This window comes from Cherax quadricarinatus, chromosome 2, assembly GCF_038502225.1.
Source record: "Cherax quadricarinatus isolate ZL_2023a chromosome 2, ASM3850222v1, whole genome shotgun sequence".
In the NCBI taxonomy this organism is placed as follows: Eukaryota; Metazoa; Arthropoda; class Malacostraca; order Decapoda; family Parastacidae; genus Cherax; species Cherax quadricarinatus.
The window spans coordinates 83,000,196-83,015,684 of NC_091293.1; the positions used below are offsets into that span (position 1 = coordinate 83,000,196).

General features: G+C 43.2%; 1 protein-coding gene across 4 annotated transcripts in view; it reads right to left on the bottom strand.

The window, feature by feature from the left end:
* The window catches only part of CaMKI (Calcium/calmodulin-dependent protein kinase I), a 919,698-nt gene extending 907,697 nt beyond the window's left edge, over positions 1-12,001 (bottom strand). The window contains exon 1 of one of the 4 annotated variants that reach the window (XM_053793074.2): positions 11,372-12,001. In XM_053793074.2, the coding sequence (XP_053649049.2) occupies positions 11,372-11,487 (116 nt within the window). In that variant the 5' untranslated portion in view covers positions 11,488-12,001. The remainder of the gene's footprint in view (positions 1-11,371) is intronic. The other 3 variants (XM_053793012.2, XM_053793155.2, XM_070089394.1) reach the window with 3 other exon arrangements.
* Positions 12,002-15,489: the final 3,488 nt, after the last annotated feature.

Genomic DNA, 15,489 nt, shown 5'->3' on the forward strand with positions numbered 1-15,489 from the left:
TGTAGCTCTGAGTTGTTATCTATGTTGTTTTACTCCATATTGTATTTTTGTCAGTGTATTTTGTCAATGTATTTTGTCAACGTATCTTGTTTTTAAATAAAATTTATATAGAATATATAGGGGTGGTAGGAGAAAATTTTCAAACAGCTTCAGGAAGAACCTTGAGTTTTCCCTGAAGCAAGTTTATTCTTTTCTCTGAGGATGAGGATCCCCAGGGCAGTTCTAGAGGTATATATATATATATATATATATATATATATATATATATATATATATATATATAGAGAGAGAGAGAGAGAGAGAGAGAGAGAGAGAGAGAGAGAGAGAGAGAGAGAGAGAGAGAGAGAGAGAGAGAGAGAGAGAGAGAGAGAGAGAGAGAGAGAGAGAGAGAGAGAGAGAGAGAGAGAGAGAGAGAGAGAGAGAGAGAGAGAGAGAGAGAGAGAGAGAGAGAGAGAGAGAGAGAGAGAGAGAGAGAGAGAGAGAGAGAGAGAGAGAGAGAGAGAGAGAGAGAGAGAGAGAGAGAGAGAGAGAGAGAGAGAGAGAGAGAGAGAGAGAGAGAGAGAGAGAGAGAGAGAGAGAGAGAGAGAGAGAGAGAGAGAGAGAGAGAGAGAGAGAGAGAGAGAGAGAGAGAGAGAGAGAGAGAGAGAGAGAGAGAGAGAGAGAGAGAGAGAGAGAGAGAGAGAGAGAGAGAGAGAGAGATGAGAGAGAGAGAGAGAGAGAGAGAGAGAGAGAGAGAGAGAGAGAGAGAGAGAGAGAGAGGAAGATAGAGAGAGAGGAGAGAGAGAGAGAGAGAGAGAGAGAGAGAGAGAGAGAGAGAGAGAGAGAGAGAGAGAGAGAGAGAGAGAGAGAGAGCATATAATATCTTCAGTAGCCAGCCTTGTAGTGAATCTTTGTTTCTCCTTTATCATATTAATGTCCTTAACTAAGTATACACATGCAACACCACCACCTTACTATCAGTATACATCAAGAAAATCACCACCGTTCCACACTTCAGCATACTCGAACACACCCCATCCTATTTCTGAAGTGTATTAACCGCAGATACAAAACATTAACTAGCTCATAGAAGAAGTGTAAGAAAAAACCCACCTTGTGTCAAGACCTGCTTGTGGGTGCCCACACATGTGGGTGCCCACGCCTGTTGGGTAACACTAACATCCTCAACTCTTCCTCATCTTACACGCACATTAGTAACAGGGCGAGGAATAATTATGGCATCTTGTAACCCAACACCATACATTACCCTCATCCTCTTGTAGCACTTCGAAGTAACACCCACAGCTACTTATGTCCAACAATATGGCCACCGCTGCTCCATCTCTGTTGTTGTGATGCCATACCTGGAGTTTACCTGGAGAGAGTTCCGGGGGTCAACGCCCCCGCGGCCCGGTCTATGACCAGGCCTCCTGGTGGATCAGAGCCTGATCAACCAGGCTGTTGCTGCTGGCTGCACGCAAACCAACGTACGAGCCACAGCCCGGCTGGTCAGGAACCGACTTTAGGTGCTTGTCCAGTGCCAGCTTGAAGACTGCCAGGGTCTGTTGGTAATCCCCTCCCCCTTATGTATGCTGGGAAGCAGTTGAACAGTCTCGGGCCCCTGACACTTATTGTATGGTCCCTTAACGTGCTAGTGACACCCTGCTTTTCATTGGGGGATGTTGCATCGTCTACCAAGTCTTTTGCTTTCGTAGTGAGTGATTTTCGTGTGCAAGTTCGGTACTAGTCCCTCTAGGATTTTCCAGGTGTATATAATCATGTATCTCTCCCGCCTGCATTCCAGGGAATACAGGTTTAGGAACCTCAAGCGCTCTCAGTAATTGAGGTGTTTTATCTCCGTTATGCGCGCCGTGAAGGTTCTCTGTACATTTTCTAGGTCAGCAATTTCACCTGCCTTGAAAGGTGCTGTTAGTGTGCAGCAATATTCCAGCCTAGATAGAACAAGTGACCTGAAGAGTGTCATCATGGGCTTGGCCTCCCTAGTTTTGAAGGTTCTCATTATCCATCCTGTCATTTTTCTAGCAGATGCGATTGATACAATGTTATGGTCCTTGAAGGTGAGATCCTCCGACATGATCACTCCCAGGTCTTTGTGAGGGAAAAATTCAATAGATAGGAGTAGCGATATAGTAACAGTAGTTTCATTGCCGGCTACTAGTTAAGGTAGGGCAAGTCAAGCTCCCGTTTTTCCCACCTTTTTTCCCCCTCCCTGAAAGTGATAGTTTGACTGCCGGCTGCTTGTTAAGGTAGGGTCAGTCTAGCTCCCGCTATCCCTTCCCCTCCCTCTTCCCCCCCCCCCCCCGAAAGGTGACGTGTGGGGTTCTGGTCAAACAGTAAATCACTCGACTCACAGCTCCCAACACTACTGTAAGTACATGCCTGCCTTGTATTCTAGTGGATTTATTAGTTAAAAGCTTCACTTTTGACCAATAATAAACTTAGTCCTTTCAGTCTTGCTCTAGGTTGACTGTTGTAATAGTCACCACGTCTTTTGAGTATTGTACACTGCCATGGAGAGTGATTATTTAAGCAGTGGGTAACCTGTCTATCTTTTCAGCTTGGATGACAGTGAGGGTCACCTGTCAATCAACGAGAAGAACAGGAGAAGGACTAACGTCCAGAGACTTCCCCATTTTGAATTTAAGTACCTGTGCACCTGTATGAAATTGCAGGACGTAACCCCACATCATTGCAGCGGTAAAGAACCTGCTTTCCTGTCATCGGGAGAGATTACTCACTGGTATACTGTGAAGAACTAGCCAGTGGATGGTCACCAACACCTGCGACCCCCCCCTCCATCATCAGCAACGGCTACGATTTCAACAACAGTGTCACCAACACCAGACACCCCTGTAGATATTAGCGTTGAGTTCAAATGTTATTTTATTCATTTCATTTTTCATTTTTCTTTCAAATAGGATATACCTTTCATGTTTTATTGTTTTATGTTTGATTTAATAAATAATAAAGTGTTTATCTTTGTGAATTATTATTTCTTTTTCTATTCATTAATTTTCCTGAGGAGGAGCCATCCTGAGTAATACTTTCTGAAGTTGTTACAGGGCTGAGTAAGCCTTCACAGTCTTTGACGTTGGTGTTTCGCTCTATTTTGTGGCCAGAATTTGTTTTGTACTCTGATGAAGATTTAATTTCCTCGTGTTTACCATATCTGAGTAATTGAAATTTCTCATCGTTGAACTTCATATGGTTTTCTGCAGCCCACTGAAAGATTTGGTTGATGTCCGCCTGGAGCCTTGCAGTGTCTGCAATGGAAGACACTGTCATGCAGATTCGGGTGTCATCTACAAAGGAAGACACGGTGCTGTGGCTGACATCCTTGTCTATGTCGGATATGAGGATGAGGAACAAGATGGGAGCGAGTACTGTGCCTTGTGGAACAAAGCTTTTCACCGTAGCTGCCTCGGACTTTACTCTGTTGACGACTACTCTCTGTGTTCTGTTAGTGAGGAAATTATAGATCCATCGACCGACTTTTCCTGTTATTCCTTTAGCACGCATTTTGTGCGCTATTACGCCATGGTCACACTTGTCAAAGGCTTTTGCAAAGTCTGTATATATTACATCTGCATTCTTTTTGTCTTCTAGTGCATTTAGGACCTTGTCGTAGTGATCCAATAGTTGAGACAGACAGGAGCTACCTGTTCTAAACCCATGTTACCCTGGGTTGTGTAACTGATGGGTTTCTAGATGGTTGGTGATCTTGCTTCTTAGGACCCTTTCAAAGATTTTTATGATATGGGATGTTAGTGCTATCGGTCTGTAGTTCTTTGCTGTTGCTTTACTGCCCCCTTTGTGGAGTGGGGCTATGTCTGTTGTTTTTAGTAACTGTGGGACGACCCCCGTGTCCATGCTCCCTCTCCATAGGATGGAAAAGCCTCGTGATAGGGGCTTCTTGCAGTTCTTGATGAACACGGAGTTCCATGAGTCTGGCCCTGGGGAAGAGTGCATGGGCATGCATTTATCGCCTGTTCGAAGTCATTTGGCGTCAGGATAACATTGGATAGGCTTGTGTTAACCAAATTTTGTGGCTCTCTCATAAAAAATTTATTTTGATCTTCGACTCTCAGTCTGGTTAGCGGCTTGCTAAAAACTGAGTCATATTGGGACTTGAGTAGCTCACTCATTTCCTTGCTGTCATCTGTGTAGGACCCATCTTGTTTAAGTAGGGGCCCAATACTGGACGTTGTTCTCGACTTTGATTTGGCATAGGAGAAGAAATACTTTGGGTTTCTTTCGATTTCATTTATGGCTTTTAGTTCTTCCCGCGATTCCTGACTCCTATAAGATTCCTTTAGCTTAAGTTCGATGCTTGCTATTTCTCTGACCAGTGTCTCCCTACGCAATTCAGATATATTGACCTCTTTTAGCCGCTCTGTTATTCTTTTCCGTCGCCTGTAAAGGGAGCGCCTTTCTCTTTCTATTTTACATCTACTCCTCCTTTTCCTTAGAGGAATAAGCCTTGTGCATACATCGAGTGCCACCAAGTTAATCTGTTCTAGACATAAGTTGGGGTCTGTGTTGCTTAGTATATCTTCCCAGCTTATATCGGTTAGGACTTGGTTTACTTGGTCCCACTTTATGTTTTTGTTATTGAAGTTGAATTTGGTGAATGCTCCCTCGTAACTAGTCTCATTATGTCGGTCTGGGGCTCCACGCATACATGTCTGAACCTCAATTATGTTGTGATCTGAGTATATTGTTTTTGATATGGTGACATTTCTTATCAGATCATCATTGTTAGTGAAGATGAGGTCTAGTGTATTCTCCAGTCTAGTAGGCTCTATTATTTGCTGGTTTCAATTGAATTTTGTGCAGAGATTTAAAAGCTCGAAAAATATCCACAAATACCCAACATAATTTTACATTGTTATACATTGAGTGCTGATCACATTATGTTATGCACTGAGTGTTGGTCACATTATGTTATACACTCAATGTTGCTCACATTATGTTATGCACTGAGTGCTACTCACATTATGTTATGCAATGACTGCTGATCACATTATGTTATGCACTGACTGCTGATCACATTATGTTATGCACTGACTGCTGATCACATTATGTTATGCACTCAGTGTTGCTTGCAGGAGATTTTTGTGGGTTTTAACTGGCAGGTGCCATGTTACACTGAGGCCTTGGTCTCCCTAGTTACTGGTCTTCTGAGTTCTTTATCCATGTGGTTCACTGTCTGGTCTCTGGTTCTTCAGCCATGTGGTTCACTGTGTCTGATCTCTGGTTCTTCATGCATTTGGTTCACTGTGTCTGATCTCTGGTTCTTCATGCATTTGGTTCACTGTGTCTGGTCTCTGGTTCTTCATCCATGTGGTACACTGTGTCTGGTCTCTGGTTCTTCAGCCATGTGGTGCACTGTGTCTGGTCTCTGGTTCTTCAGCCATGTGGTACACTGTGTCTGGTCTCTGGTTCTTCAGCCATGTGGTACACTGTCTGGTCTCTGGTTCTTCATCCGTGTGGTACACTGTGTCTGGTCTCTGGTTCTTCAGCCATGTGGTTCACTGTCTGGTCTCTGGTTCTTCATGCATGTGGTACACTGTGTCTGGTGTCTGGTTCTTCAGCCATGTGGTTCACTGTCTGGTCTCTGGTTCTTCATCCATGTGGTACACTGTGTCTGGTCTCTGGTTCTTCAGCCATGTGGTACACTGTCTGGTCTCTGGTTCTTCATCCATGTGGTACACTGTGTCTGGTCTCTGGTTCTTCAGCCATGTGGTTCACTGTCTGGTCTCTGGTTCTTCATGCATGTGGTTCACTGTGTCTGGTCTCTGGTTCTTCATGCATTTGGTTCACTGTGTCTGGTCTCTGGTTCTTCAGCCATGTGGTTCACTGTGTCTGGTCTCCGGTTCTTCAGCCATGTGGTTCACTGTCTGGTCTCTGGTTCTTCATTCATGTGGTTCACTGTGTCTGGTCTCTGGTTCTTCATCCATGTGGTACACTGTGTCTGGTCTCTGGTTCTTCATCCATGTGGTACACTGTGTCTGGTCTCTGGTTCTTAATCCATGTGGTTCACTGTCTGGTCTCTGGTTCTTCATCCATGTGGTTCACTGTGTCTGGTCTATGGTTCTTCATCCATGTGGCTCACTGTGTCTGGTCTCTGGTTCTTAATCCATGTGGTTCACTGTGTCTGGTCTCTGGTTCTTCATCCATGTGGTTCACTGTGTCTGGTCTCTGGTTCTTCATGCATGTGGTTCACTGTGTCTGGTCTCTGGTTCTTCATCCATGTGGTTCACTGTGTCTGGTCTCTGGTTCTTCATCCATGTGGTTCACTGTGTCTGGTCTCTGGTTCTTCACGCATGTGGTACACTGTCTGGTCTCTGGTTCTTCATGCATGTGGTACACTGTCTGGTCTCTGGTTCTTCATGCATGTGGTACACTGTTTCTGGTCTCTGGTTCATCATACATGTGGTTCACTGTCTGGTCCCTGGTTCTTCATGCATGTGGTTCACTGTCTGGTCTCTGGTTCTTCAAGCATGTGGTACACTGTTTCTGGTCTCTGGTTTTTCATGCATGTGGTTCACTGTCTGGTCCCTGGTTCTTCATGCATGTGGTTCACTGTCTGGTCTCTGGTTCTTCAAGCATGTGGTACACTGTTTCTGGTCTCTGGTTCTTCATGCATGTGGTTCACTGTGTCTGGTCTCTGGTTCTTCATGCATGTGGTTCACTGTGTCTGGTCTCTGGTTCTTCATCCATGTGGTTCACTGTGTCTGGTCTCTGGTTCTTCATCCATGTGGTTCACTGTGTCTGGTCTCTGGTTCTTCATCCATGTGGTTCACTGTGTCTGGTCTCTTGTTCTTCATCCATGTGGTTCACTGTGTCTGGTCTCTGGTTCTTCATCCATGTGGTTCACTGTCTGGTCTCTGGTTCTTCTTGCATGTGGTACACTGTTTCTGGTCTCTGGTTCTTCATGCATGTGGTTCACTGTTTCTGGTCTCTGGTTCTTCATACAAGTGGTTCACTGTCTGGTCCCTGGTTCTTCATGCATGTGGTTCACTGTCTGGTCTCTGGTTTGTCAAGCATTTGGTACACTGTTTCTGGTCTCTGGTTCTTCATGCATGTAGTTCACTGTCTGGTCTCTGGTTCTTCAAGCATATGGTACACTGTTTCTGGTCTCTGGTTTTTCATGCATGTGGTTCACTGTCTGGTCTCTGGTTCTTCATCCATGTGGTTCACTGTGTCTGGTCTCTGGTTCTTCATCCATGTGGTTCACTGTGTCTGGTGTCACGTTATTACTCACGTTCTACATTGTTCGGTCTCCCGGAAATTTTCTCCCGTTTTACATTATTCATATTTACACAGGTTGAGTCCTAGCAACCACTTTTTCCAGCCCTCAGCGTGACTGGTCAAGGTCGTCTTGAAGTTCACTTCAAGGCGATTCTCATAAATATGTCACCGTGTATGAATATTAAATTTACGACTCAGTGCCTAATGGGTGACTGTTGACACTGTATGAAAAACATAGTAGAGCACGAGAAGATCCTTGCATTACTCCGCTTGAGACTTTCCTTGTGTCCGACACTGACTCTGTCACAATGTTCTTAATTTTATATTAAGTCTTCGTTTGTCTAATATCTTATTTTTCACGTCACGCTGCCCACTGTGTTCATGCTTAGATGTATGTTATCACCACGTTTGAGTTTGCTCCTGGGCTCGCCTCTTAACTTTTAGCAATTATAATTGGTAAGAGTTAAGATAATTATCTTTGCTGATCCTGGCCTGGAGGGACCAGTCATAAGTATTCGTGAAACTATATATGATGTTTGCTTCCAATCTCCTCTTCGTTGAATTTTATTCAGCTTACCACCTTGAGCGATGATCTTCGAAATATTAAGAGATGAACTGACAGAAGAGTATTTCCTAATATGTTTGTTCGTTATTTGTAACATTAGCTATTATCTATCTCTTGGCTCTTCTCGCAACTTAAACATCCTGTCCGCTATCTGTTCCATGATATGGGCAGGATATACTGTGCATGTCCCGTAGCTGGATCGCTGGCGCACTCAGCTCGCACTGAGGTCTGGGGTTCCAATCTTCTCCAGTACGGCTCGAAAACATTAGGGACGTGTTTCCGTAAGACACCTGCTTTCCCTGTCCCTGTTCACCCATCAGTTTAAAATGGGTATCTGGGTGTTAGTGGACTGGTGTGGGTCGCATCCTGATACAAAACTGACCTAATTTGCCCGAAATGTTCTGCATAACAAAGGGCTTTCTATATAGTAGTATGTCACTGATGTCTACCTGCCTGGAATCTACCTGGATGTTATTCCGGGGATCAATGCCCCCGCGGCCCGGTCCACGACCAGGCCTCCCGGTGGATCAGGGCCTGATTAACTAGGCTGTTACTGCTGGCCGCACGCAGTCCAACGTACAAATCACAGCCCGGCTGATCCGGCACTGACTTTAGGTATCTGTCCAGCTCTCTCTTGAAGGCAGTCAGGCGTTTATTGGTAATTCCCCTAATGCTTGATGGGAGGCTGTTGAACTGTCTTGGGCCCCGGACACTTATGGTGTTTTCTCTCAGTGTACCAATGGCGCCCCTACTTTTAACTGGAGGTATTTTGCATCGCCTGACCAGTCTTTTACTTTCGTAAGGAGCGATTTCTGTGTGCAGATTCGGGACCATTCCTTCCAGGATTTTCCAAGTATAGATTACGATATATCTCTCTCCTGCGTTCCAACGAGTACAAGTCAAGTGCTTCCAAGCGTTCCCAGTAGCTAAGGTGCTTGACAGAACTTATACGTGCAGTAAAGGATCTCTGTACACTCTCTAGATCTGCAATTTCACCTGCTTTAAACGGAGATGTTAATGTACAGCAGTATTCTAGCCTAGAGAGAACAAGTGATTTGAAAAGGATCATCATTGGCTTGGCATCTCTCGTTTTGAACGTTCTCATTATCCATCCTATCGTTTTCTTTGCACTTGTGATCGTGGCACTGTTGTGATCCTTGAAAGTGAGATCCTCGGACATTACTACTCCCAGGTCCCTTACATTATTTTTCCGCTCTATTGTATGGCCGGAGTCAGTAGTATACTCTGTTCTAGTTATTATCTCCTCCAGTTTTCCATAACGGAGTAGTTGGAATTTGTCCTCATTGAACATCATATTGTTTACCGTTGCCCACTGGAAAACTTTGTTTATATCTTCTTGGAGGTTAACCGCGTCCTCAGCAGATGACAGCCTCATGCAGATCCTTCAACAGACGACAGGCTCATGCAGAGCCTAGTATCGTCTGCAAAGGATGATACGGTGCTGTGAGTTACATCTATGTCTGTCTGTATACCTTGAACATGTACTTGTAGTAAATAAAGGTATTTTTATTTTATATTATTAAATACTCATGCCTGTCACCCTGGTGATTCTCTCTTTTACTGTTGTTAGGTGGAGCTCCCAGAGACTCTCCTCACAGTCCATGTCTCCCATTCCTTCCCTTCTGTCCCTTCAACAGTCTCGTCGGGAATCGATGGATATTAAAGTTTCTTGTATACTTGATTGCGAGAGACACGATATTAGAACAGAATACTCTAATATAGGACCAATGTTAAGTTCTAAATAGACCGCTAAATATGTTTTTCTTAAGGTTCTCAAAAAACAGTTTTTAGAGTGAATAATTATGCATATGCTGATAAATTCTGCATGTGCCGTAATTTTTATGTAAACCGCATATCAACTGTGATATGCATCAAGCAGTGTTTGGTGCATGTCACCAGATCTTTATACCTTGCCGTTGTTGTCTATAGTGTCTCTCTCCTGTACCATTAAGCTCTGTGTCTGACCCTTTTTACCTCCATATTCTCATTACTTTGTAATTATCATGATTAATTACTCGTAGCTACTTTACATTCCTGACCACATCTCTATCATTTTCAGGTCCTCCTGCAGCAGCGCCAGTTATCAGTATCTTCGTTACTGTCACGTTATCCATGAACAGTGATACAAAGGATTTAATGTTCTCTGGGAGGTCACTTGTGCATTATAAAAACAAAAGAGGTCCAAGCGCAGATCCTTAAGGACCCTTAAGGATAACAGTCCCGAATCACGTACCTTCCTTATCATTAGCCCATCTTTTATTCTTATGATCTGTTTTTCCAGTTTAAGTCTCCTGTGTGGTATTTTGTCTAGGAAGATGCAGTCTGTCTGTCTGTCTGTCTGTCTGTCTCTCTCTCTCTCTCTCTCTCTCTCTCTCTCTCTCTCTCTCTTTCATATATTTATGTTATTGTATCATAGAATTCAAAAAATTTCACAAGACAAGATTTAAAAACTCTGAACTCGTGCTGGTTGTTCTCTATTTCGCTATGTTTTCTAAGACCCTAGTCAACATCCTAGTCAGCAAAACTGGTCTATAGTTTAGCACTCCATGCAAGTTTCGTTTTATATATTTATATATATATTTGGCTCACATTTGTATTATTATTATTATAATCAAGGGGAAGCGCTAAACCCGTAGGACTATACAGCGCCTGTGGGGGCATGTGGAAGATACTCAGGCTTAATTTGAGGAACTGGAGCACAGATCCAATTCCCTAGATCAAGAGACTCACATTTGTAGTTTTTAAGGTGTTCAACAGCTGCTCTGTTTCTAGCTTCTGGAAGATTTGTGTTAAAGAGTCACATAGTTTCTCTGGTCCCATCTCGTAACAACAATGGTAAAACACTTCAATTGTTCCTAACGTCCTAGGAGTTCTCTTACCTCCCGCTTTTGTCATAACTTTCTCTAGTGTTTCTTGTTCGTCCATTTCTCCCTCTTATCTTTATATCTACCAAAATGCCTCAGTGAAAACTTCTTCAGTGTTCAGGTCCTCACAGTTTAGAAGTTAGGATCTGAACACCAGGTTCTGTGATAACTAAAACAATGGATATAAACAGGAAAGGGAAGCTTTACTTAACATACGAGGAATCAACCTATTCACTGAGATGTTTCTACCTCCATATATCATCCTCATGAGCTCAGTTTTGAAACAGAATCCACTGATATAAATAACATCCCCACTTTCATCATTTCCTCTAGACAGTGGATACCGGATATAGTGAGTGACCGTGTATACTGAGCCTCAAGCTTACCCTAAGGCACCCACCTGACTTCTACTTTCCGACAGGTGACATCCCCTTTTTACAGCACAAGAAGCTAATAACTGCTTCATGAAACTTTGGTATAGATATTCAAGTTAGTTTACCATCAAATCATTGCGATAATATATATATATATATATATATATATATATATATATATATATATATATATATATATATATATATATATATATATATATATATATATATATATATATATAAACATCTGTGTATTTACACACTAGTATTATTCAAGAAAGATGTCTACTCACGTTCCAAGAAGATCCTTAAGCAGGTATTTGTCTTCTACGGAAGGCATCTTTCCTTCTTCTTTCTCCTTCTTGGTAGACTTTTTGGCTACCTCCTTCTTGGAGCCAAAGAGCGGCATGACCTACACTGTATGTGCCACACTGATCACCTTCACCACCACACTTCTTCCACCACTTCTACCACTACCTCCTGTAGTAGGCACACTGCACACTCCCCTTGCACACTAATCTCTGCAAACTCAACACTTCTCTAATTCACTTATCATATAACTGAACACAGCTGTTGTACACGTTACTAATCGCTCTCTATACTATATAAGAGGCTCTTTAAATTTCCTATATTGCTTCTCTCTCAGCTCTCTAGCCTCCAGGAAGGACGCACCTGCAGAAGCCTCCTCCTCCTCACTCAATACTGTGGTAATCACGTTGGTAATGGGCTACTCTACTACACATTCACCTCGGCTTGGGTATACACTCGTGAGGATCAGAGGTAAGTGAGCTTGGGTAGGCAAGGAACCATGTTGGGCAACAGGGAGAGCGAGGACATATGCTCACCTTGAGATGGACCGACCACCACTGAGCGGCAGACAGTGTCTGCTGCAGTTCTCAGCGACTGCGCGGCCGCACAGTGTACCGAGTGTGCGCTGCCCCGCCCACCGTACACCACGAACACACGTACACACATGCCACGCACACACACCACGCACATACACACGCACATAGATATCGCTAGAGATAGCTGGCTGAATAGTCTCTGTATTTAAGGAGAACTACCTGAGGAAAACGGCATACGACTTGAAATGCACTCCGAGCTACCTGCCAAGAACTGTCTACTTCTATATGCGAAAACTATCTATTTCTATCTATATTAAGGTCTATCGTAAATTATATAGGTGGACGATATGAGACACTAAACTACAGGCTTGTGAAACTGACGTGCTCCCTGTCCAGCAGGATGGAGGGTATCGTAAGATTCCCTGTCCAGCAGGATGGAGGGTATCGTAAGATTCCCTGTCCAGCAGGATGGAGGGTATCGTAAGATTCCCTGTCCAGCAGGATGGAGGGTATCGTAAGATTCCCTGTCCAGCAGGATGGAGGGTATCGTAAGATTCTTTGTAATAACACAAAACGTTCAGTGTAGCTTTTCGTCTATAATTGAAGCTTATTGTTCCAGCCTACATAAAATAAATATCACATACGATGTGTCGTATGTGGAGCAACTGGGTGGCCTGGTGGTTAACGCTCTCGCTTCACACGGTGAGGGCCTGGGTTCGATTCCCAGCCAGAGTAGAAACATTGGACGTGTTTCTTTCCACCTGTTGTCTATGTTCCCCATCAGTAAAATGGGTACCTGGGTGTTAGTCGACTGGTGTGGGTCGCATCCTGGGACACTGACCTAAGGAGGCCTGGTCACAGACCGGGCCGCGGGGGCGTTGACCCCCGGAACTCTCTCCAGATAAACTCTCCAGATAAACAATAATTCGTCACTGGAAACCCAGATGGATCCAAATACCCCAGTGGATATAAGTCACTGACTTTCTTCGGTTATCCTTTTGGGTAATTTACACATACAGAGAAAGGTCGCAGTCATCAGGATTCGATACTGCTACGGGGCGGACAAGATTCCCAGGCAGCGCTCTTATCCACTCAGCCACATAAGCTGGGCAGTCTGGTTCACAAGCGATGTTTCTTTCCCAGCCCGGGCACGTCAGTGAGCGATTTTTCTCTGTATATGCCCACTTGTCTCTACATGGTGCATTGAGGTCAGAAAATACAGGAGGAAATTGAAATAGCTTGAAGCCATTCTTGAGGCTCACTGACGTGCCCGGACTGGGAAAGAAACATGGCTTGTGAACCAGGCTGCCCAGCTTATATAGCATTTGTGGCTGAGTGGATAAGAGCACTGCCTGGGAATCTTGTCTGCCCCAGTAGCAGTATCGAGTCCTGCTGACTGCGATCTTTCTCTGTACATACCCGTTTGTTTCTGCGTGGTGCATTGATGCGTTACTATGTATGATAATAGTACTTAAATAAACTTAATCCTCTCTTTCGAGCCTACTGAATTTCGTTCTACAGCAGTTACTGATAAAACGCTTGAGAAGATGAGTGGATTCTCCTGGACTACAAGAAAGTATTTAACGAGGTTCTCCACAAGAAACTAATCCACAAATTGCAAGATCAAGCATCGGTGAAAAAAGTTTTCCAGAACACAATATAGAAAGTACCAGAGGAAATGACAGAAGGAACCAGGAAACAAGTGTGGTCCCCTAAATACCATTTCTTATATATATATATATATATATATATATATATATATATATATATATATATATATATATATATATATATATATATATATATATATATATATATGCAAGGAATTCGCAAGAGCAGGCGAAATATACACAAACACTGATCTCTGGCTGAAGGAGACTCGAACCTACGAACCTTGGAAAAAGGTACGCAGTGCTTTACCAATCTACCCACACTGGACCAATACCTTGCAGTCCAGCTTGCGCTAGACTTTGATCCAAGGCAGCCAACTTTCAGGGAGAAGGCTTACAGCTTTTCATCTCATCCCCTGCATGCATCAGCCTTACTAGAGATATTAACAATGCATGGAATTCGCAAGAGCAGGCGAAATATACTGTAGTTTGTTGGATTATGTATTGGTAGATAAAAGACTGTTGAGTAGACTTCAGGATGTACATGTTTATAGAGGGGCCACAGATATATCAGATCACTTTCTAGTTGTAGCTACAATGAGAGTGAAAGGTAGATGGGATACAAGGAGAATAGAAGCATCAGGGAAGAGAGAGGTGAAGGTTTATAAACTAAAAGAGGAGGCAGTTAGGGTAAGATATAAACAGCTATTGGAGGATAGATGGGCTAATGAGAGCATAGGCAATGGGGTCGAAGAGGTATGGGGTAGGTTTAAAAATGTAGTGTTAGAGTGTTCAGCAGAAGTTTGTGGTTACAGGAAAGTGAGTGCGGGAGGGAAGAGGAGCGATTGGTGGAATGATGATGTAAAGAGAGTAGTAAGGGAGAAAAATTTAGCATATGAGAAGTTTTTACAAAGTAGAAGTGATGCAAGGAGGGAAGAGTATATGGAGAAAAAGAGATAGGTTAAGAGAGTGGTGAAGCAATGCAAAAAGAGAGCAAATGAGAGAGTGGGTGATATGTTATCAACAAATTTTGTTGAAAATAAGAAAAAGTTTTGGAGTGAGATTAACAAGTTAAGAAAGCCTAGAGAACAAATGGATTTGTCAGTTAAAAATAGGAGAGGAGAGTTATTAAATTAAAGGGGATAAAAGAGAGTGCAAAAATTATAGGGGGATAAGTCTGTTGAGTGTACCTGGTAAAGTGTATGGTAGAGTTATAATTGAAAGAATTAAGAGTAAGACGGAGAATAGGATAGCAGATGAACAAGGAGGCTTTAGGAAAGGTAGGGGGTGTGTGGACCAGGTGTTTACAGTGAAACATATAAGTGAACAGTATTTAGATAAGGCTAAAGAGGTCTTTGTGGCATTTATGGATTTGGAAAAGGCGTATGACAGGGTGGATAGGGGGGCAATGTGGCAGATGTTGCAAGTGTATGGTGTAGGAGGTAGGTTACTGAAAGCAGTGAAGAGTTTTTACGAGGATAGTGAGGCTCAAGTTAGAGTATGTAGGAAAGAGGGAAATTTTTTCCCAGTAAAAGTAGGCCTTAGACAAGGATGTGTGATGTCACCGTGGTTGTTTAATATATTTATAGATGGGGTTGTAAGAGAAGTAAATGCGAGGGTCTTGGCAAGAGGCGTGGAGTTAAAAGATAAAGAATCACACACAAAGTGGGAGTTGTCACAGCTGCTCTTTGCTGATGACACTGTGCTCTTGGGAGATTCTGAAGAGAAGTTGCAGAGATTGGTGGATGAATTTGGTAGTGTGTGCAAAAGAAGAAAATTAAAGGTGAATACAGGAAAGAGTAAGGTTATGAGGATAACAAAAAGATTAGGTGATGAAAGATTGAATATCAGATTGGAGGGAGAGAGTATGGAGGAGGTGAACGTATTCAGATATTTGGGAGTGGACGTGTCAGCGGATGGGTCTATGAAAGATGAGGTGAATCATAGAATTGATGA